The sequence below is a fragment of the Populus alba genome, chromosome 6, assembly GCF_005239225.2.
Source record: "Populus alba chromosome 6, ASM523922v2, whole genome shotgun sequence".
Lineage (NCBI taxonomy): Eukaryota > Viridiplantae > Streptophyta > Magnoliopsida > Malpighiales > Salicaceae > Populus > Populus alba.
Window position 1 is genome coordinate 7,847,786 of NC_133289.1, and position 23,623 is coordinate 7,871,408.

General features: G+C 30.4%; 2 protein-coding genes across 2 annotated transcripts; one reads left to right on the forward strand and one right to left on the reverse strand.

Moving 5' to 3' along the window:
* Window positions 1-358: 358 nt before the first annotated feature.
* LOC118048410 (uncharacterized) lies at window positions 359-3,345 on the reverse strand. The gene is made up of 2 exons (XM_035058074.2): window positions 2,521-3,345; window positions 359-941 (listed from the first exon to the last, which is right to left on the reverse strand). The coding sequence occupies exons 1-2, from the start codon at window positions 2,952-2,954 to the stop codon at window positions 695-697; spliced, it is 681 nt and encodes a 226-aa protein (XP_034913965.1). The 5' UTR covers window positions 2,955-3,345; the 3' UTR covers window positions 359-694.
* A 16,742-nt stretch (window positions 3,346-20,087) lies between these two features.
* LOC118048392 (laccase-7) lies at window positions 20,088-23,326 on the forward strand. Its single transcript, XM_035058049.2, has 5 exons — window positions 20,088-20,250; window positions 20,867-21,018; window positions 21,372-21,616; window positions 21,728-21,856; window positions 22,044-23,326. The coding sequence occupies exons 1-5, from the start codon at window positions 20,161-20,163 to the stop codon at window positions 23,114-23,116; spliced, it is 1,689 nt and encodes a 562-aa protein (XP_034913940.1). The 5' UTR covers window positions 20,088-20,160; the 3' UTR covers window positions 23,117-23,326.
* The last annotated feature ends 297 nt before the right edge of the window (window positions 23,327-23,623 follow it).

The following is a 23,623-nucleotide window of genomic DNA, read 5'->3' on the forward strand; positions in this document are numbered from 1 at the left end:
AAGATTCATCGGGGACACATCACTGCGATTTTCGTCAAGCAAGGCCTATTTAGAGGTTGTTTGTTACCGATCATCTCTGCTTCCAAGATCGAGATTGCTGGTTGACACTTCAGCCTGGGAATCCGACATTCATGAACCCTTTTCATGACCATTTTGGGGGAACATAAAAAGAGTAACTGTGGCCAAGACTTGAATTAAAATAAGAGAGACATCGGACATTTTCGTGGTTGCTGGATCTTCAAAATGCTGTTTGCGGGAAATCTGATCAAAATTTTCTAACAAAATCAAAATGGGATTTGGGAATGTCTGTCATGGACATAACTATATCTCCATAGTACGAGGCATTATAAAGAAAAACTTAACCATAAAAAGAACAGCATTTAGATGAATCAATGCAACCTCCAAACACCTATAAATATTTTTCAAGGCAGAGCTATGAATCAACCCAGCATCAGGACACCTACGAATAATTTTCAAGGCTGACAAAGCTCTGGTAAATATCATTGTACGTATATAGATCAACAAACTCCTACGCGTATTAAAGGAAAATATTATGACTGCCTATAAAACCACATGAAGCACTGAAGTCTTCCTCACTCTCACACAACAATCTCTGCAAGCTCTTCTAGATTACTTCGGCTTTCCTCTAAAGTTATTTCCTTTTCCTATTCTCTCAACCCTCTTCTACAGAAGTTTACGAGGATGGCACATTGAAGTGAAAGAGCCACGACAGGACAAAAGCAAATACCACACAAGCAAGCAAGAAATTCAGGAAGCGGTGGCCTTGCCAAAAGCTTCGAGTTTCTGCAGTGGGAATTGATGCTGAGACTGCTGTCATAGCGGTATCCATGCCATTGTTTGTCTCATTCAAATGCTCGATTGATTCTATGTCACCTGCTAAAACAACATTGCGTGCAATCGAATGACAAATCTCACAGGTCCTGGTACAAACCAAGTGAACCAAATAATATAGGTGAGAGATAAATACCAGAACATATACGAGACTAATTTTCATGACAAAAGGAACTAATTAGACATACCATGATAGTTGCCACGGATTAGGAATTTGAAATGAAAGTTACATGCAAATAAATACTGCTAATTGATCATGTAATATGGACTAATGTAACCCCTAAAAGGAATATAGCTCATGCAGTTCATCTGTTCAGCGAGCACAATAGCAGAAGGCTTAGAACAACTGGCAAAAAAATAGATGCCTGGTCCAGCTAAAAGGAGGCTAGCTGGCTAACTGCAAACTAGAATACCAGGTAAAAGAGAGATATTTGAAAATCATATGTCGATAGAACAGTGATTTTGGAAATTTTACCCAGGAACATATGTACAGTTAAAGCCTCAAATTCAAAGCATAAAGAATACCTATTGCGATTGACAAACAAAGAATTTGGTGATAGATTAAGGACTAGAGATACCACTGTATTACTATCAAATAATGGATAATTTACATTGAACCTCCCCAATAGCCAGATCCCATCACTTGTTCCTGCACACAGGTTTTTTTTACATCATTTAACAGTATTCCAGCAAGGAGAAGTAAGATACACAGAAGATCCTTGCAACCACTAAATGCATGCATCAACAAGCAAATGTTGGTGCTTGAATTAACAGTTTCGAATGTTCAGATGTTTAGAAATGAATGTGTTAAAGCGGATACCAAGACAATCCATTTCACCATGTTTTTCGGGGTATGGTATCAACCAATTTGCCTGATATAGACACGAGTGACAGATAAACACTGATTGTGAAATGCAACCATGAGTTTTAAGATTCACAGACATCAGGAGATTTCTACCGTCATTCAGAATCCTATGATGCTTAAATATTGTCTTGTGACGTCAATTATCATTTGATGCTAACCACATCAGACGAAGAGGAAAGCAAGGAATCTGCATTAGCGATTATACAAATACAAATATTAAGTAGCGCACCCACAAGTTCTTTAATCTAGGTATCAACAAGAGGAGGAGATTCAGAAAGGAGCATTATTTAGATTCCTAAACTTCAAAAAAGTAAAGATTGGCAAGAAATTGTCGGTGTAGCTAGACATTTCATTGGGACTGGTGTCTTAAAGCTGTACTCTTTCAACTTGTAAATAAACAGAATCCCCTTCCACTTTCCCTTTTATTCATCATAATTCTTAACTTCCACATTATGCTTCGTATCCCATAAACTAAGCAGACAGCAATCTAATATCCAAAAGCCTCAAGCACTGAACCCTTTGTCCTCTTTGGTGAAAAATAGTTACTATTATCCCTTCATGAAATCCCGCTTTAGTGCATCATTTACACTTTACAAAACTCATCAGGCAACTTTGATAACACTACTAAGAAGCACAAAGTCGATATTTAACATTTCTCACAAACAAAGAAAATTAAACATAATCCAAAATTTTAGCCATCGTACCAACACCGCGAATAAATATTCAAAAAACAAAAACAAAACAAAACGGCAAAAGAAAATTAACCAAAGTAAACAAAAACCAGAATTCAACCCTGTACTTACTTGTTTCCCCTAATCCTGAACCAAGCTTCTGCACACTGTTTATGAGCAGCAGCTAAATCATTCTTACAAGAGCAACCCAATTCAATAGGAACGCCCGATTCATGACTATTACTCTCCAAACCCAGATGGCAAATCCTACAATCTCTCTCCACTTTACTCAAATGCACCTTTATTTCAGGCACCCTATTCTCAATCTCCACCTCCACTGAACAATCAGACACCCTCCTAGAATCCAAAACCACACCGTCTATGCCCTCAGGTTCAGAGACACAAGCGAAACTGTAATCATCACAAGACCCAGCAGTGGTTGAATAGAACTGAGAGTAGCAAGACCCATTTTCTGCATCAGAAAAAGAACTGATATCACTTCCAGCAACGGAGCGGTGGTGTGTCCCTGGCTCTAAATCCAGGTGGGACATTTCATGAACTGACATTTTAAAGATTGAGACACAGAAACAGTCAAAAGATGGAGTATAAATTTGGCAACTTTTTGGATGGTTTTTAAGGAGTTCGACATAAATTCAAAGGATTCGATGAAGTGGGTATTCTTGGATTAGGTGACAACAACAGCTGCAACTCATTAACGTCACCAAAATTAATAATTTGCAAGAAAAGAAAAAAAGCCAGTAATTACAGAGGTAGGAGACTTATTTCTGTTGATTATCATTATCAGAGGATGTAGTAATAAGACAGAAGGTTGTCCTTTTAAGCTCACAGAGACAAAACACTGGTGTGCTTTTGTTCGTATAAAACTTGTGGTTTGGACCTCGGACAAACTGCAAAGCTACTACAGTCCAGAGACGTGAGGTGGGTGTGCAGAGAATTTGCAAGGAGATTTATTATTTTCGTTTTATGATAATTAAGTGGCGCTACACGACTCGAAGAAAAGGGAAAACTTTAAATTAGCCCTCCAACCATTAATAGATTCTCATTCTAGTCCCCCAACTACTGATCTTATCGCCATCTATTGAGGGGGTCCTGCCGTTACCAGCTTATAGATGTCGTTAAACGTTATCATTAGCCACTACCAAACCCTTTTACATCCTCCACCGCCATTTTTAGCGTGAAAACCAATCATTTCAAGCATCTTTTATTTACCACATTATAATGCATTTACCTGATTTTTTAATTGTGATAATAATTATTTTTTTATTTTTTTATTAATTAAAAATATAAAAAAATAAATTTAAAATAAAAAATAATTATTTTTTAAAACACTTTTAAAACATAAAATCTAACACCTCTTAGTAGAATCTAAAGATGGCTTAGAAGATTAAAAAAGACTAACCCTTTAAATCTTTAATTAGTGGAGGTAATTGTCAAGGTTTCATACTCTATCTCCGTCAAAAAGTATATACTTATAATCTTTCATATTCATATCGAATAAAAAATCTAAATAATCATGAAAGTGGGTATAGAGGGGTGTGATACTAGCATTTTCTATGTGCATGTATTTCAACTATATAAGCTGACATCGATTAGTGGTAGGGTCCAATTAAGGAAATATCTGTGATGGGTCCGATTGATAAATTTACTAGTTAGGGGATTATATTGAAAATATATTTATAGTTGGGGAACCGATTTAGGTTTATTTAAAATTCATGTCGGGAGATTTGGCGTAACGAAATCAAGTTACTGTGATGTGCAGGATCAAATTATCATAACCATCTAGTAGATAAGCCATGTGATAAGAGTTTAAGATTAAAGGGTTTATTTTTCCTGTTGTTTCATGTTCGAACCTCGTGATTGCTAATATGATAGTCTCAGAAGGCTTGCATGATCGTTAACTTTAGGGTCCGTGGGATTAGTTGAGGTGCGAATAAGCTGATCCGGACATCCACGTTAATTAATAAAAAAAACATAAAACTATTTAGATGTACTAATCATTTTCTTATAACATAAGCACCTTCACTTTTTTTTTTTTTTTATCATCATCATCATCGAAACAAGATTCTAATATTAGAAAATGCTTGTTGTTCTCTAAATTTTTGGATGTTTTAAATAATCATTATGCTCTTAATCAAGTACACAATTTATTCTCATAATAAAAAATACACAAATTATTCTCAAAAGTATACAAATTATCCCTTTTAAAGGTGAGTTTCAAAGCCATTTTTATTTCATAAATAAGAAAAAAAAACCTTCAAGATTTATGCAATAATTTATGCTATATTTATTGATAGCTAATGTATGTTAGGTCATATTAATTTTATTGTAAGCAAATAATATAGAGGCATATCTATATTCTTTTAGATGAATTTTCTAACTTATTTTTGATAACATAATCAAATATAAAAAACAACTTTATGAATTTATTTCTCAAAAGTCAATTGATTTTTCCGCAACATAGCATTAAATTTAAGACCACCATCACCTTATTTCTAAAGAGCAATGGCAATTTCACAAAAACATGAATCCAAAACCACTTTTTTTTTTTTTTAAAAAAAAAAATGGTGTATTAAATGAGTGGGTCTTGTGTGGGTATTTGGGACATGTATTTTGCTTTTTATTTTTATTTTTTAAAAGAAGAAGAAGAAGCAAGCGATTATTAAAAGGTTGATTGAGGTAATCAGTGGTAGTCTTAAAATGTAGTTGTTATTGTTTTTAAAAGTATTTTTTATTTAGAAAAGTATTAAAATAATATATTTTTTATTTATTTAAAATTATTTTTGATATTAACATATCAAAATAATCTAAAAATATCAAAAAAATATTAATTTAAAATAAAAAAAATTAAATTCTTTAAAAATATTTTTAAAACGTACAAATAAACCGGGATTTAATCCTCTGTTCAGTACTTTGTAACTGAACAAGAAGTAAAAAATGGAAAGCACTAATTATTTAAGGTTTCAGTTTGATCAATACGCTAATCATTCTCTACGCTTAAGAGTGAAATGGGAGTCCTTTTCATGCCACCATTCATTAAAGAAATTGAAAAAGGAGTCCTTGTACGTCTTTCTTTAACCAATACGCTCCTCAGTTGTATTTTTGCCGTGCAATTCTTTTTTTTTTTTTTTTTTTTTTTTTATGAATAAGAAAAGCAGTGAGTCAGGCAGAGCAGTCTTGAATCGGGCTCGCTTCTTATATCATGTCATGTCATTGGATCCATAATCTGCACTGAAATTGTCCCTTCCATTTAACGGTGGATATGGTGGCGTGCTTCAAGAGAGACGTCAGGCATAACATGTGATTTGTTTCGCCTGGGACACGAAGCAAGCAGTTGACGAGCACTCGGACGGGTGGCACTAATTATCAAAAAATTAAATAAAAAAAAATCATTTTTTCTTAATAATTTAAATTTTTAGATATAATTTATATTATTTTTTAATATATTTTTTCATGTGAAAGTTCAAATTAAAATGAAATATAACGTAAAGGAGCAAAATTCCAAAGCGGAAGGGATCGAAAGAGTTAAAGAAAAAGAAAAAGAAAAAGAAAAAGAAAAAGAAAAGAAAAACGGAGACAATAACCTAAAGGAGGAAAATTCCAAAGCGGAAGGGATCGAAAGAGTTAAAGAGAAAGAAGAGAAAAAGGGAGACAATAAGATATATAGATAAAGATAGAGCTTAAGGTCGTCTCATCGACGAGGATTTTGTAACGTGCGGCAAACAATGATCGGACATCTTGGCAGGTGGGTCCGGTCACTACTTGAACATTTTTGGCAAGTGGGAGCAAAATCGCAAGCTGTTGTCCTCTTCTGGACTTGCTCTGTCCAAGCATCGTGACCAAATAGAGTATGCCTACTTGTTCAACAGATATTCATCACCAAGGATTTGGACTCATCCAATAAAATTTCAAAGCAACAAATTATCACCCGCCATGGGAAACTGGCGTGTACCCAGATAAATTACTGCTATTTTTTTTTTTTTAAAAAAAAAACAACACCCAAATAAATAAATTGGGTTACCTGACAAAAAGCACGTCAAGCTTGTGAAAAAATAAAAGAGAAGAAGGTTTTGCCATCTTCATCGTGTACTTATATTGACTATAATACACAGATACAAGGTAACTAGATAAGAAGATCAATACATCACTTGAAAGTTATCAAAATGTTATCGGAAAGGATTTATACAACTGAGCTAATATTAAGTATTCAATTTCATACTTATTTAATCTAAATCAATACCTTTTAATTATTATCAATTCTAAAAAACACTCAATCTTCTTTAAATCTCCAACTTAACAATAAAATCGATAAATATTATAGATACCAATTAAATAACTCATTATTTCTTCCATTATAACATACTTACATTACAAAATAAAACTCAATTTCATCAAATTATAAACAAATTTAATTTTCCTCAAATCTTAAACAAATCCTAATATACATACAATCATACAACAAAATTCTTAAGGGAAAAGTTGTAAAACACTTAAATATACAAGTAAATTATAGACACTATAAAACAATTTCAATAAGTTAACCTTAAAAATAAGTGGGTAATATAAAAAATAAATAGGTTTGTTTACTTGGTTAAACAAGATAGAAATGCTGACACTTCTAAGTGTTGATTGAACTTGTGAGAATGAGGAATAGAAAAGGAAGCTCGTGTGGGTTATAATCTTTTTAAAATTGCCGACATAATTTCTAATGAAAAATGGCATAGAATATCTATCCCTATAGGTATTTCTATCGGAATATAATATCAGTTTATATTGTCAACATAATATTTATTTTTATTCCATTGATAATTGTATCAGTAATTACTAACAAAACAGCTTTAATCGCCGAGTTTCATTGGATATTATCGATGAAGTATTTTCTATCGATAATTCCGCTGTTATTAATCAAATTTATGCTAGAGGAAATATAAAAGAGAGCTGTTGTATAACATACTTCACAATTGATGTATTCTTTCGTTATCCCAGCATCAGCATCTTCATGAGTCTCTGTTGTCTTAAAGCAGCACAAAGGAAGAACAGTCTCTGTCATGTCTTTTGAACTAAAAACTAAAACGTCAAACCTCCAAAAAGTGCAGACCAAGAGCTAGAGATGTTCAAACTTTAATTTGTACCCCTTCACTGCTGAAGAAGGCAACGCCCTCAGATTGGTCAGATTAAAAATCGCAAGCCTATTTTTAAACGGCCTCGGGCCTAGTTCTACGCCAGCGCTCATAAAAAATACCTTCTTTTAATAACCTTTTGTTCCCCCTGTACTTGAAATGGAGAAATCTTGTGGTCTCCCCTTGATTTTATTTTTTTTAATTCTTCAGATTTAAAAGATAATTCATCGAATTATATATACCCTTGACATTTTCCCGTAAGCAATAGGGGTATTCTTCCATTAATTTACAATCCAGGGCTATAATTATGAAATTATTTTCTTTTCTATATCAAGATATGTATTTTTAAGTACGGAAAATTAATTAGCACTTTTACTAATGGCCGTGACAAAGGGATCATGCATATCATTAACAATCGTAAATCACATGGATGGGTTTAATAATAATGATGATAATAGAAATAATAAAAAAAATAAAAGGACTAAATAATTAAGAAATAAATAAAAAACAGAGAGACATCAGCCCTCTCGATATCAGTCCTTTTCTTCTATACTTGTTAACAGCTGAACTAGACCTTTTTTGTTAATCTTATTCCTTCCTCCTCACGAAACTTCCTTACAGCTTATTAATTAATACATACATATATATTTAATTAATGTTCTGAATTTTTATTGTGCACATATATATAAAGATAGATGATAATGACCAAGTAACAAACCTGCACGCTGTGCTCTAGCCGATCTCCTAATTAAGACGCTAAACGTTGAAGACTTTAATTATTTAGTCATTTGCTGAGTAGATTTTTAGATTGTCCCAATCTTCGAGTCCATGTTTTGCTTCTTATGTAGTCTGTAATGCTGCCAGCACCCAAAAAAAAAATGATTCCATTAATGAGAAAGTAATTAACATTAAACAAACTAAAATAGATTGTGATTTTTCAACGGTTACACTCAGTTGCAATGTAGACTTCATTTTTCATGAACAACAATTTTATATGTTAATTTGTAATAGATTTCTGTAATTTGTAAATCTTTTATTTTGATCAACAAACTTTAATTCTATTATATTTCAATTAATAAAAATTAAAAGAGAAGAGAGGGGCCAGGAAAACAGAGAGGAGAAAGAACTTTTACCAATCATATAATAGTTTTCGACATGCATATTTGAGGTGATAAGGACTAGAAATGATAAAAAAAAAATAATAATAAAAAAAAAATTTGAAATGAATTCTAGCGATATGAGTCTTTTCGATCATCACCAGAATATCAACGGAAATGAAAAAAATGTCTCATCTACTTTTTCAAACGATTCATCATTTATTGGCTCTTATATATTTTTTAAAATTGTTCAGGGCACCTCTAGCCCAGGTGTGTGTGGGCTTTGGCAACTCACCAGCCAGGCCCAACCCCTCACCATTTGTCCCCCCCCCCTTTAAGTTCGTTTTTTTTTTAACACCCTATATTTTCCTTCCATTTATAAAAACATAATTATAATATATTTTCATATATTTAATTTTATGCATAAATGAAATTAAGTTAAATTTTTATTTTAAAAATATTAATACAATGATTAGTAACAAAAAAATTATAACTAAATATATTTAAGTTTCATTCGATGTGATGAATCTAATAAATAAATAAATTGAATTCATGTGTAAATTAAGAGATTTAAAAAAAAAATATTTTTTTTTGTATTTTTTTTAATGTGAGGTGTGCTATATATATATATATATATGTATATATGATGTGTTTATCGAAGGTTTCCAAAATTAAAAAAAAAAAATTGATTACATAATGTTGAGGTATTTCAACAATTCACATAGTATTGCTTTGTATTAAAAATCTAATGGATTTAAAAGTTTTTATTTCGAAATTAATTGATACCGGCCAATTGATTGTTATAAAAGTCTCAAACATTATAGTTTTTTTTTTTTTTGTTTTTCAATTATTGATTGGATTTATTAAACAAGTTATTTATATTCATATATGTGTTGGTTATTTTTTTCTTCTTATTTTCCCATGATAAATGAATTTAGTAATGAAGGTATATCACAAGAGTTTCAATTAGATATAAATATTTTTATCATTTGATCATCTATGACATAGATGCAATTAAGCGCATATAATTTTACTCCTTGATTTCAAATTATTTGATATATAGGGAATGGGAGTTTTAAATTTAAGGAAACTTGTGTTTTTGTTAAGTCTCATATTTAAAGGATAAAAAACTAAGTAATTAATCTATTTTATAATATTTGTTTTTAACAATCACAATATTTATCTTAGACAATGCCCCCATAGCTAAATATATGAGGACACATCTTCTAGAAACAAATCGCTATTAAGAATCAAAGAAAAAAAAATCACAATTTTTACTTTTCATTTCATTATTCATTTAATGGTATTTTAGAAATTTCTGATTGGTTTTGGAGGATTATATTTTTTTAGTATTTTAAGGAAGTTATTGTATTGCTTTCGAGGGTGTTTGTTTGTTTAAAAAACTAAAAAGATATGGTCTACGTATTTTTAGTTTAGTCCTTATAATATAATTTTCATTCAATCCTTCAAATTTTAATTTTTTTTGTTTTTCATTCTTGATTTAACGGTTTTGTTAAGTCTTTAATATAGACTTTCTAGAAGCATTGGATGCCAAACACAAGTGATCCATGATATAGATGCGAAATATTATAATTTAAGATACTCAAAAGAAATTCTTATTTTTTCTGTCATTATCGAATTCATGAACTTAATTGATCCTTTAAGTTGTAGAATATTTTTATCAGGCTAAACTATTAACTCATTAGTAGTAGACAATATGACTTTACAACTAACAATTCATCACATATTTTATCTAAAATTTAATACTTTACGCTCTATGCTCCATGCACATAAAAATCCAACTTCAAACTAGGAAAGTAAAATGTTTCAATAAAATACACAATTTTTATAGAGTTTGGATCTCTATTTTTTCTTGTATCTAAATGTTTATGATCAATAATTATATGATATGTTTACAATCATGCTATCTTTAAAGCTAGAGAGATAAAATGTTATATATTTACAACTTATTTGATAACTAATTTTTAGTGATTACCATAAAATTATAAAATATTGATGAAATATTTTGTTGGTGTTTAGTTAAAATTTCATCGGTATTAAAATATGTTGAGGGAATCACTAATGAATAAAAAATATTCCATTATATTTATGATACATTCAAAATTTAAATATTTTTATAAATGTAGTTAATCAGATATAAATGTATCACTTTAATAATAAATTAAGAGCCACACCTCAAATTGAATAGATTTACTCTTTATCATCTAAACTAATCCATGTATTAGAGTCAAGAACTTTATATATTCTCCCATGGTATTTTTTTTTTTGAAGTCCAGGGTGAAAAAGAGAAATAAATTAAGGCTTGCTATTCATTCTTTTGAAGCTAAATTTTAAATTTATTTGAAACAATAAAAGAAAGCAAGAAAAGGAATTGGTATTTGTTTATCATTCATAGCTCATATGCTCATAGGATGATTTGTATAATTGACAAACAAAATTAGAGAGAAGAAAAAAAAAAAAAGGGTAGTTAGCGAGGACATGAATCGCACTAAAACTAGAGGGAAATTGGTGGTATTGAGATGATTATTGTTTGAAGATTTGGCTAGAATTGTTCATACGGTAATCTTGAGAAGATATATTTTTAATGCACAGTATACTTGAATCCCAATTTTATGGACACCACAAAATCTCCTTTTGTCGGTAAATTGATCTTCTCAGATTCTAAGAAAATATGAGCAAGTCATATTTTTTTCCTTTTTTACGAGGAACTTATTGATTGCCATAATCGATGGATTAAATATGACTTGAACATGAGACAAAAACAAAGAGGTGCTAGGTAACAATACTAATTTGTTCAAGATAGTAAATGCTTATGTGAATAAAGTAAAGTTTTATTGACATCATTATAATTATTCTTTTGTATATTGTTGCATCGCCAAAATGAGATCATTGATATACATTTATTATTTATGCGAATTATTTTTTTGAATCTATATTATATATTTAAGTTTTGGCTTAAAGCATTAATGTATGATTATTTTATTAACCTTTGAAGTATCTATTATTATTTCTCTCCATTTGCAATCTTTGCATGTTCTAATATTTAATGGGATAAATTTCTCTAATTAGTGTAAACGGTTCCAATTTCACCAAAGTATTTTGGATCTTAATTTAATACTTCAAGTTGAGAAATTTGCTACTATTATTGATTGGGTCAATAATAAAAACAAGTTTTTCTATAAAACTTGGGAAATATCAAATAGATTGAGTCTAATATTTATGCAAATGAGTATAGCTAATAATACTCTTTCTAAAATTGAAAGTGCTAAGAAGTTTATGGAAGAACATTATCAAATTATTGATAGGTCACATGTTGGAACATTAATGAGTACTTTTACCACCATAAAGTTTGATGGTTCTTGTACCATGCACGAGCATGTTATTGAATGATAAATATTGCAGTAAAACATAAGTTATTGGAAATGAATATGGATGAGAATTTCCTTTTATGGTAAATATGATCCTTACAAAATTAATGGTAATACTATGAAGGATAAATGAAATGTGCATAAAGTACATAGTTTGCTTGTTTAGGAGATAACAAGACTTAAGAATCAAGGAAGTCATTCCATTCATTTTTGTAAGTATCAAACAATATGGAAAAGGTAATCATGGACCACTTAAGATAAATGAATTTTCTGTCCAAGTTTGCAAGAAGAAGTATAAGAATGATGAGTATCATTTCTATTGAAAACTTAGACACTTTCAGAGAGATTGCCTAAAACATAAGGCATGGTTTGAAAGAAAGGTAAGCCTAATGCTTTGCATATCTTGAATCAAATTTAGATGTTCCTTATAATACTTTATGGATCAATTCATGTCTTAAAATCATACACATTGATACATGTGGACCTTTTAATTTTACTTTTTTTAGTAAAAAAAATATTTTATCACCTTATTGATGACTATTCATGTTATTAATATGTACATTTAATGTATGAAAAATATCAAGAAGTAAATGCTTGAGGTTGAAAGGTGAATAGATATATAGTTAACAGTTTTCAAGTAAGATAAAAGTGGTGAATATTATGAAAGATGTAATGAAACCGAATAATATCGAGGTCTATTTGTTAAATTCCTTGAGAAATGTGGCATGTATTCTCAGTACACAATACTAGGTACATGAAAATAAAATGGTGTAAAAGAAAGACATAAACGTACTTTATTGGATATAATTAAAAGCATGTTAAGTCATTTATCAGTACAAATATTATTGTAAATGCATGTATTGTTAAACAAGGTTTCTAGTAAGATAGTTCTAAAAACCAACTTATGAATTATAGACCGGTAGAAAACCTAGTTTAAAGCACATGTATATTTAGGGTCGCTCAATAAAAATAAGAATTTATAATTTACATAAAAGAAAACTAAATTTAAGAATAATCATTGATTTCTTCATTGGTTATCTAGACAAATCTTAAGGGTATATATTTTATTGTCCTAACTATAGCACAAGAATTATTGAAATTGAAAATGCTATGTTCATTGTAAATGATAAAGTTAATGAGAGTGAAATACCATGCAATGTGGAAATTCAAGAAGTTATGGTGTAAGTTTTTTTTACCATCCACTACTTTTGAGGTTGTTTTTCTTATAATCATCGAATAGTTTTAATAATTATTAAGAACAACAAATAAGTGATTATACACCTAATGATAAAGACATTAGTGTTGAATCTACAATAAATAAACCATAAGAAATAGTATTAAAAATATCTCAAAGACCAAAAAAGTCTATTATTTTGATGATTATGTGGCATATTTATAATAGTCGCAATTTAACTTAGGAATTGATGATGATCTAAGTTTATTTTCATATGTCATTAATAGTGGCAATTCTAATAAATGGATAAATTTCATGAAAGATGAACTAAATTCTATGGAATAAGATAAAGTTTGGGACTTTGTTAAAATATTTGAATGTTGCATAAGAGTTAGATATAAATGGGTCTTCAAGACCAAACGAGACTTGAATTATAACATTGAATGATATAAAACCATACTTGTTGCTAAAGATTTTACTTAGAAAGATGAAATTAACTACAAAGAATGTTTTTATCAATTTTTAGAAAAGACTCATTTAGAATTATCATAACTTTGATAGCTTATTATGATTTAGAGTTACATCAAATGAACGTAAAAATTATCTTTCTAAATGGAAATTTAGTACAAGAAATCTATATGGATCAACCAAATGAATTTTTAGTTAAAGAAAAGGAGTATATGGTGTGTAGACATAAGAAATCAATACACATACTTAAATAAGCTTTTAAACAATGATATCTTAAGTTAATGATGCTATTATTTTCTTTAGATTTAAGAAAAACACAGTTGATCAATATATATATATATATATATATATAGAGAGAGAGAGAGAGAGGAGAGAGAGAGAGCAAGTTTATATATATGATTTTGTATATTGATGTTATCTTGTTTGCAACTAATGATCCTAGTTTACTATATGAAACCAAGAAAATCCTCTCTAATGATTTTGAGATTAAAAATATGCCAGAGACAACTTATGTGATTGGAATATAAATATTCCAAGATAAATAACAAGAATTGTTAGGGTTATCTCATAATGAATATATCAAAAAAGCATATAAATGCTCCAAAAATATTAATCCAATTTTTTTAAAAAAAGATAAATTTAGTCTCATTTAATGCCTAAAGTACAAAATGTAAATAAATGAAAGGAATTTTTTATGCATCAATTATTGAAAGTTTGTTGTATATTAAGACTTGTACCATACTAAACATCAACTTTAATGTTGGAATGCTAGGCAGATACCAAATTAATCTAAGTTTGGATTACTGAAAAACTATGAAGAATGTATCGAGATATTTGTAAGAAATAAGAGATTACATGCTTACTTATAAAAAAGCCTACTCATCCTAAGATGTTTGTATATTCAAATTCAAATTTTGTTGGGCATGTTGATACCATAAAAATCCATATTATGATATTTGTTTCCTTTTATCTTGAGGAGCAATTTTATGAAAGAATGTTGAATAGTCTATTATTATTGCATTTATTATGAAAGTTGAATTTGTGGCATGCTTTGAGGTTATAATTCAGGTGAATTAGTTGTGGAACTTTATTTCAGGATTTGAAATAGTCGACAATTATGCAAAGTCATTGAAAATTTATTGTGATAATTCCATAATTCTCTTCTTTTCTAAAAATAACAAGTATTGAAATGGTGCAAAATATATGAAATTAAAATAATTTGTTGTTAATAAGAAATCTAGAAACAAAGAGTGTGAATTGAACATATTAAAACCAATCTTATAATTTCTGATCCATCGATGAAATGAAAGGCTGATTAATTCCCAAGATTATGTTGAAGGAATGAGTATTATTAGATAACATTATTGATATTGTCATGACTTTATGATGATTATGAATTTGACACTCTAAGCTCACTTATAAAGATGTTTATGATATTTATTCTTTACCATTTGTTATACATAATCAAATTAGTATGATGTTAATAAGAATTGTTTTTGATAAGGATATTATTGTTGGACCAACTATATGATTCTCGTTTACAAGTCATGTTAACTGAATACTACTATTGTAGTATATGGAAGGGACCATGTCAAATCAATGATGTACAAACTCCATGATTCTTATTAGTTCTTACATCTATGCAAATTATGTTAGACATTTTTTTAAACCATGAAGAAATATGATCTCATGTGAGACAAGTGAAAGAATGTAAGATGTGGCCTATATGAATGAGATAATGAGCTCTTAAGTTATTTAATAAATATTAATACTAAAAAGCCTAATAGTCAATTTAAAGAACTGATTTAGTTTTCAGTAATTGCATACTTGATGAATGTGTAAAAATAAAGAGTCTATTTAGAAAAATTAGTCTTGTCTATTCCCAAAATTGTAGGTTTTATTTCATCAGGACTTATGTAACGAACTCGAAGGGTTAGAAGGGAAACACAAAGGGTTTACTATGGATTTGAGTACATTATTTTTAAGCTTTCTTTAAATATTTGTTTGAATGTGAAAGTCATGAATTCTAAGATCATAAACATTAAGATTTTAATTGATTGTTTATGTCTGTAATTAGAGAATTGCTTATATAATATAGCAAAATAAAACAATTTGAAGGACCTAAAATAAAATAAGATCACAAAAGAGGGACGTAAAAGCAGTTGTTGCATAGTGAATGAACATTATAGTCCATGTTGTAGCTAGGTGCAGGTGAATGGTGGCAAAATACATCGCTTGTTTAATTTTTAATTTTTAATTTTAACTTTTAATTTTAATTTTTAATTATCGTTCGATGTTGATAGCTATTGCATGCCCAATTGTTTACCAAGGAACCAACATTTTTATTGGCAATAATCATGGGCCAATCCTCTATGTTTTAAAAAGTGAAGTCACTAGTTATGGCTTAATTAAATGATAATTTCTTTTTTACAATATCTTCTATTAAAATCTTAATAACAATATTCTAGAATGTAAATCCACCTAGAATCTAGACCAATATCTCAAGAAAAGGAGCTATTGTACATGTAATTAAGATATTTCTCTTTTATTCTTACTATTTTTATGTTTTCCATCCCAAAATAATAATTAGACATTAACTATAAAAAGATTTACTTATGAATCAAAAGGTGAGGTGAGCTGTCATTTACCATGTTTCCATAAAAATATTTGTTAGGTGTAGATTCTCATTCAAGGCTTAACGGAAGTGGCCAGATTCCATGGTCAACGGATTACCTTGCACAAGAACAAGAAGTAGTCCTAAACGTGTCCTCTTACTCTTCCTATTATTTATTTATTTATTTATTTATTTTATTAAAAGATAATCAATGAAATAGATTAGAAACTTCTGAAGAAAAAAGATAACGACTTGATGAGACGGGGGACGTCAATTAATTAATGATAATCATTAAAACTAACACGTAGACTTGTTAGTTCTCCAGTTGTATCCACCACTGGTAAGAAGCACCTTACGTATACATCAGGCTTTCGATTGCTTGTTTTTCAAATGGTCAAGGCCAAATCTGATCCTGTAATAAGAAACAAGCTTCCATGGTAGAGAGTAATATAATAATAATAATAATAATGGATAATTAGGGTAACTGTGACTTTATTTCTTTAATTTATCTAGGATTTGAAGAGATGGAGAGAAACCTTGTAAAATCAAATTTAATGATTACAAATTTGATTTCTAAGTCATGTAATTAGACTTATATATATATATAGCCACATGCAAGCTTTGAAAAAAAAAAACTCTTAAGAAAAAATTATTCTCCACACGATAAACACTTTTATTTTTTATTTTATTAAAAGCAGATATATCTTGACTTAATTCAAGAATAAAATAATTTTTTAAAAATATTATATACTTTGATTCTTAAATAAGATAATTATTGACCAAATACTAAATTAAAAAAATCAACTGCACAAACATATATACCATATAAGCAATTCTTCCCATGGAGCACGAAATTATTTTTATACCTTTAATATATTGATTTCCAAAAGAGTCCTCATTTTAACCCATGAGAATATAATGAACTCACCATTAATTAATTAGGAGTTGGTAAATCCTGTTGCATGTTTTTATATTGCATTTATTTAATGGGATGACAAATTTGTCTTTATTTGTTCTTTTTTATTTGGGCAATTTTTATTTTGTCTCTTGAATGTGTTATCTCAATTTCATTTTTTTTGTTCTAATTTTAGTAATTTTAGTCCTCTATTAATTTATTTAAAGAATAGTGATGGAAAATGTGTGCAAATTTCAATTTTATCCTTGAAGTTTATGAGATATCTCAATATCACTCATAAACTAAAGAAAAAAAAATTAAATAATAAAATAAATAGAAAATTCATTGTTGAGTAAAACAAATATAATAATACAAAAAAAAGTTAGTTTAACATGAAAGAATTGAATATTATAGATGACATACTAAGAATATAAATTGCTCAGATCTACCATACAAGAATTATAAACAAAAAATGATTACATAATTTAGTTTTATGCAAAGAAAAACATAGAACAATGCAAGATTTACTTCAAACAAGATAAGTAATGTAAACACTTACTAAAAACATAAAACGATCTTTGCATGGGCTAAGAAGTTAAGAGCAATGCTAAATTAAATCAAAGCTATGAAATTAATTTCATCTTTATAATGGATCTACCACTTTAATTTTGTTAGTTTTCATACATTGAATATAAAGTTTATAAGAAACATTAATTAGCTACAATAAAGTATTATTTTTATTTTGTAAATTTTTTGAAATAAATTACAATAACAATAAAACAATAAAGAAAGTTTCTTACATATTTATTTTAATTGTGCTTGTTGTTTTTTCATAAAATATAAATCATCAAATATTATATTTATTGAGAATCTTTCAATAATTTTTTTTTCTATATAAACAATCAAATAATCTATAACAAAATCATCATTCATCTAATTACAAAGTCTTGTTTTAACAATCTTCATTGTTGAAAAAGTTCGTTCAATGATTGTCATAAAAAATTAATCAAAATAAGTCAAATCAATTTGTCAATTAATGGATAAATTACTATTTTTCTAGTTTCTACCAATCTTTGTTATAAATCATCAATATGACATAACTGACTTTTCAAATTATCCAGGCATCCAACATCAAATTTATAAGCTGAATTTAGATATTTTCTCATTGAGTCAAAAAAGCACATTGTTTCTCATCATTGAATTTCTTCCAATAATTGAATCCATTAACAATAAATTTATATGTTCTTTCCAATTGGGGTATTTTCTCTAAATATCCATGTTAGGAAAAGCTTTAATTTTGAACCATTAAGACTGAAATAGATGAGAATATGTGTTACACGTTAGCATAAATTCAAACATCAAAGGTTGATATGGCTCTAAATTAACATAAGCCTTTAAATTTCATCTTGTTGATTAACTAAGTATTTCTAAATTTAAGGTCAATTACTTGGATCTCAAATTAAATGAACAATGTCGATATTTTTATTGAGTACATACAATTCTAGTAGGAGGCTGCTTAATAATCATTGCAAGTTCTTTGCAAATTGAAGTAGGTTAAGACTGTTCAACCACTAATTCAATATTACACACTGAAATTGGTTCATTAGATTGTGAGTCATCAAAATTTTCCTCTTTTTCTCAAAAAAAAAATAATCAATTCTTCTTATAATATTCATGGTTCAACTTTAAATCAAAACATCAGAGTAAAATAAAAACAGATGAAATAAACAACCCGTAATTAAGATAATCCAAAATTAAAGCCAACAATAAAAGATCAAGACCATAAATTGATGAAATTGGTATTTTTAGTTCCACTCGAATTCACAAAAACTTAATCAAATTAAAAATTAATGATAACCCATCCAAATATAAAAACAAAATAAAATACCAATAAAACAATATAAAATCATCAACAAAAGACAATGAAAACAAGAAAAAATAATATATAGTTTTAGAGTTTGGATTACCTTCTTAATTTTGATGAAAGAGAGGGAGGGGCAAATAGTTTTTGGCATGGAGCGCGTATAGAGAGAGAGTTGGCTGACTATGTTTTTTTATTTTATTTTTATTTTTTATCAATTATTTGTTTTAGTAACACGTATTTTTAAGCTAGGTTATAAAACAAAATCAGCTGGGGGCCAGGCTCCCCCGTTCATATCATAATTATGAACGAAAGGTTCGAATAATCTGCGATTAAAATTGGAATTCATGAGTCCCCCCCCTGTTTACTCGATCCAATGGTTTACTACTTAATTTGTTTGATATTATTAGAGACACTTAATCACTAGATTGGTTTTCAAGGAAATAAAATTCCAACCTGGCCTCTGCTCATTAATTTTCTTTGAATATTATTTTCTCTAGCAGCTCCATCACGCCTTCATTTTTTTAATTTGATTTTTATAAAACAGACGTAATTGAAAATGGAAAAGATCTCCCTTAAGCGCATGTTTGGCACTCGAGATGACAGATTGCCAACTCTAGTTGTCATTTGACTACCTGCTTCTTTTTAACTATATTCATAGTCCTTGACTAATTAATCATGAGATGGAAAATACTTATTCTACAATCGTTATGTTTGGCAAGGGAATATGTATAATTAGGAAATTGATTTATTTAAAAAAAAAAAACAAAAAACAAATTCGCGACCACGGCACAAATGCCGAAAATGTTTGTTTGCTTGAGCAATCAAGACTCTTAACACTTGCGCTTTCTTTATGTATATTTAGATGGCTAGCTTGAGCTATTAGAAAACGAAGTTTTTGCTAACCCATTGAATTTTCCGACTTCAAGTCACTTGAAAAACTCCATGGAAGAGATTAAGTGCCTAAGCACGCAATCGCGTGGAGGCTATGACCATCTAAACTTGTATATTTCTTCTATAAATATGTGTGTGTTGAGATACCGAAATAGCAACAACAAACATTTGCTAAAGCCACTTTTTTATAAATTAGAGCTTCTCTCCATTCATTCATAGCACTCTTCTCTCTTCAAATTAACATGTTACGTCTTCTGTTTTGGTTAACATGTGCTCTGGTTCTTCTAGCTTCTTCAGTGGCTTCTGCTGCGATTGTGGAACACTCATTCCATGTAATTCTTTGACTTCAAGCTCTTGTGTCTTGTATTAGTACTCACCCTTTTTGTGGAAGGGTCCTTATAGGTTCCCGTCTTGATAAATTATGCCATGCAAAGGTTGCATTAGGGTTTTTGGTCGTTATAAGAAATATCAGGGGTGAGGATAGGGTGGTAAGCGGGTTTATTATATCCTCTTAGGAAGTTAACTTAGAGTTTTGACATAGGAAAAACATTCATCAAATTAACCTTAATTACGCTTTTGTTTCATCTTGAGCTCCTAAGATCAAAACCATGTTCACACTTTGAATGAAAAGGATCAAAGAAAAAGATTTGATTAAACTCTTTTCTTTCGTTACAAAAGAGGCTCGAGCTCGAGATGCCTACTAACTCGGAAGGAAGCATGGGTGTCGGCAACTCAATACACTTCCAACACAGTTCTGCCCATAATTTAAATAATCTAGTGGGAAAAGTTTTTCATCTCCTGGACCGACCAAGTTTGCATATTCTAGTACATGAGTCTGCTATATATATATATATATATATATATATATATATATATATAGGCAAAACGATTTTCTACTTTTCTTAAACCTTAATTGCAGGCTGATGGGTTTTGTTGTGAATGTTTTAGGTGAAAAACCTTACAGTTCGTCGGCTGTGCACTGAGCAAGTGGTGACTGCAGTGAATGGAAGCCTGCCAGGCCCAACCCTTCGCGTTCAAGAGGGCGACACCCTTAAAGTCCACATTTTTAACAAGTCACCCTACAACATAACAATTCACTGGTAAATCCATAGTTTTTTAGTGATGGTAAATCCTTGGTTAATTACATAAGAAGCTAGAAGTGAGTGGATCAGAAAATAAACACATTGATTTTCTGCCAGAAATCGTACCCAGCTTGGAATTTTCCCGATAAAATATCAAATTTGTCTTCATGTTATCCACTAAAAAACTCTAATTGAAAACTTGAGAAAGTTATTCTTCAACTACCGTGCAGGCTAATATAATCATGATTTAAAAAAAATTATTAAAAGATTGGGTTCTATATATAAATGTCATTATTATCACTCTTTTAAATTTATCATTATTCGATATATTATTAGTGGCTAATTATTGAACTTTTTTTGTTTTTATGCAGGCATGGAGTGTTTCAATTACTTAGTGCATGGGCGGATGGACCTAATATGGTAACTCAATGTCCAATACCGCCTGGAGGTAAATATACCTACCAATTTAAACTCCTCAAGCAAGAAGGTACTCTATGGTGGCATGCTCATGTCAGCTGGCTCCGAGCAACAGTTCATGGGGCACTCATTATCCGTCCAAGATCCGGCCATCCTTACCCTTTCCCAAAACCCGACAAAGAAGTTCCCATTTTATTTGGTAACCCTTGGTTTTTAATTTAAAGTCGCATGATTAATGCTCGAACTATATATTATGAATTTAAGATTAATGACAATGCGTGGTGATTAAAATATGTTTATATGATTGCAGGAGAGTGGTGGAATGCTAATGTTGTTGATGTCGAAAACCAGGCTCTAGCCAGTGGTTCAGCGCCCAACACCTCGGATGCCTTCACCATAAATGGACTCCCCGGGGACCTCTACCCTTGCTCTCAAAACAGTAAGTAATAATATTATGCCATCATCATCCTCGATCAGTCATCGTCGGTATTCATGGTATAAATACTACTGGTCCGTCTATATAGAAGATGGAATGTCCAAGCATATTAATGGTGACACATTTATTTTCATTTTAAACCGTCTTGCTCTTATTATGTTTATGGTTTGTTTTGCCCGTGCAATCCCAGGAACATTCAAGCTTAAGGTACAGAGAGGAAAGACTTATCTCCTCCGAATAATCAACGCTGCACTCAATAATGAGCTCTTTTTCAAGATAGCCGGTCATAATATGACAGTTGTTGCTGTTGATGCCGGGTACACGGTGCCCTACGTCACTGGCGTTGTTGTCATCGGCCCCGGCCAGACGGTGGATGCTCTCCTCGCAGCAGACCAGGAAGTGGGATCTTATTACATGGCTGCAAACGCATATGCTAGTGCTGCTGGTGCGCTATTTGATAACACGACGACTAGAGGAGTTGTTGTCTACGAAGGTGCACCCTCGTCAGCAACTCCCATAATGCCTCTAATGCCTGCCTTCAATGACACCCCAACTGCCAATAAGTTTTTCACCAACATTACTGGCCTGGCTGGTGGACCTCACTGGGTCCCGGTCCCACGTCAGATTGATGAACACATGTTTGTGACAGTGGGCTTAGGGATCTCAATTTGCCCAACGTGTTCAAACGGGACGCGAATCTCTGCTAGCATGAACAATTTCTCATTTGTGAGTCCTACAACTTTGTCCCTGCTGCAGGCCTTCTTTTTCAATGTAAGTGGAATCTACACTCCCGATTTCCCTGATACTCCTCCGATCAAGTTTGACTACACCAATGCCAGCATCAACACCCTAAATCCATCCCTGTTAATTACTCCGAAATCAACAAGCGTGAAGGTGTTGAAGTATAATTCCACGGTGGAGATGGTGTTACAGAACACGGCTATTCTCGGCGTGGAGAATCATCCCATGCATCTTCACGGTTTCAATTTCCATGTGTTGGCTCAAGGGTTTGGAAACTATGATCCCGTTAAAGACCCTAAGAAGTTCAATCTCGTCAATCCACAAGCACGTAACACCATTGGTGTTCCAGTGGGAGGATGGGCAGTCATAAGATTCATAGCCAATAATCCAGGTGTTTGGTTCATGCACTGTCATCTAGATGTGCACTTGCCCTGGGGATTAGCTACAGCTTTCGTCGTTGAGAATGGACCGACGGCAGACTCTACTTTGCCACCGCCTCCGGCTGATCTGCCTCAATGTTAGTAGCTGCTCAACATTCTTACAACTCATTTTCGTCTCTTTCACTGCAGCGAAGAAAGTTGATGCTCTGTTATTACAAGCAGGCGTGTGACACCGAGTTCAAATTCTTTAATCGAATGTCATAATTATTATTTTATTTTTCAAAATTTGTTTGATGTTTGTGCAAGATTTGTTTATCATGAACAAATACTTATATATATACTTATAGTGATTTAACTATTTTTTATTATTATTATTGTTAAAGGGTTGTACACGCATATATTGATACCTTGAAAGATTTATGATTCTTATCATTAAATAACCTCGGAGACCTCTGGTAGGTTTTTCAGTTCAACTTTAGATACATTTTGTTTTACTGTGTTAGTTATTATTTTTAAAAAATATTTTTTATTTATAAATATATTAAAATAATATTTTTTTTATTTTTTAAATTTTATTTTTATATCAACACATCAAAATAATTTTTAAAAAATTAATTTAAAATATATAAAAATATTATAAAAAAACAAT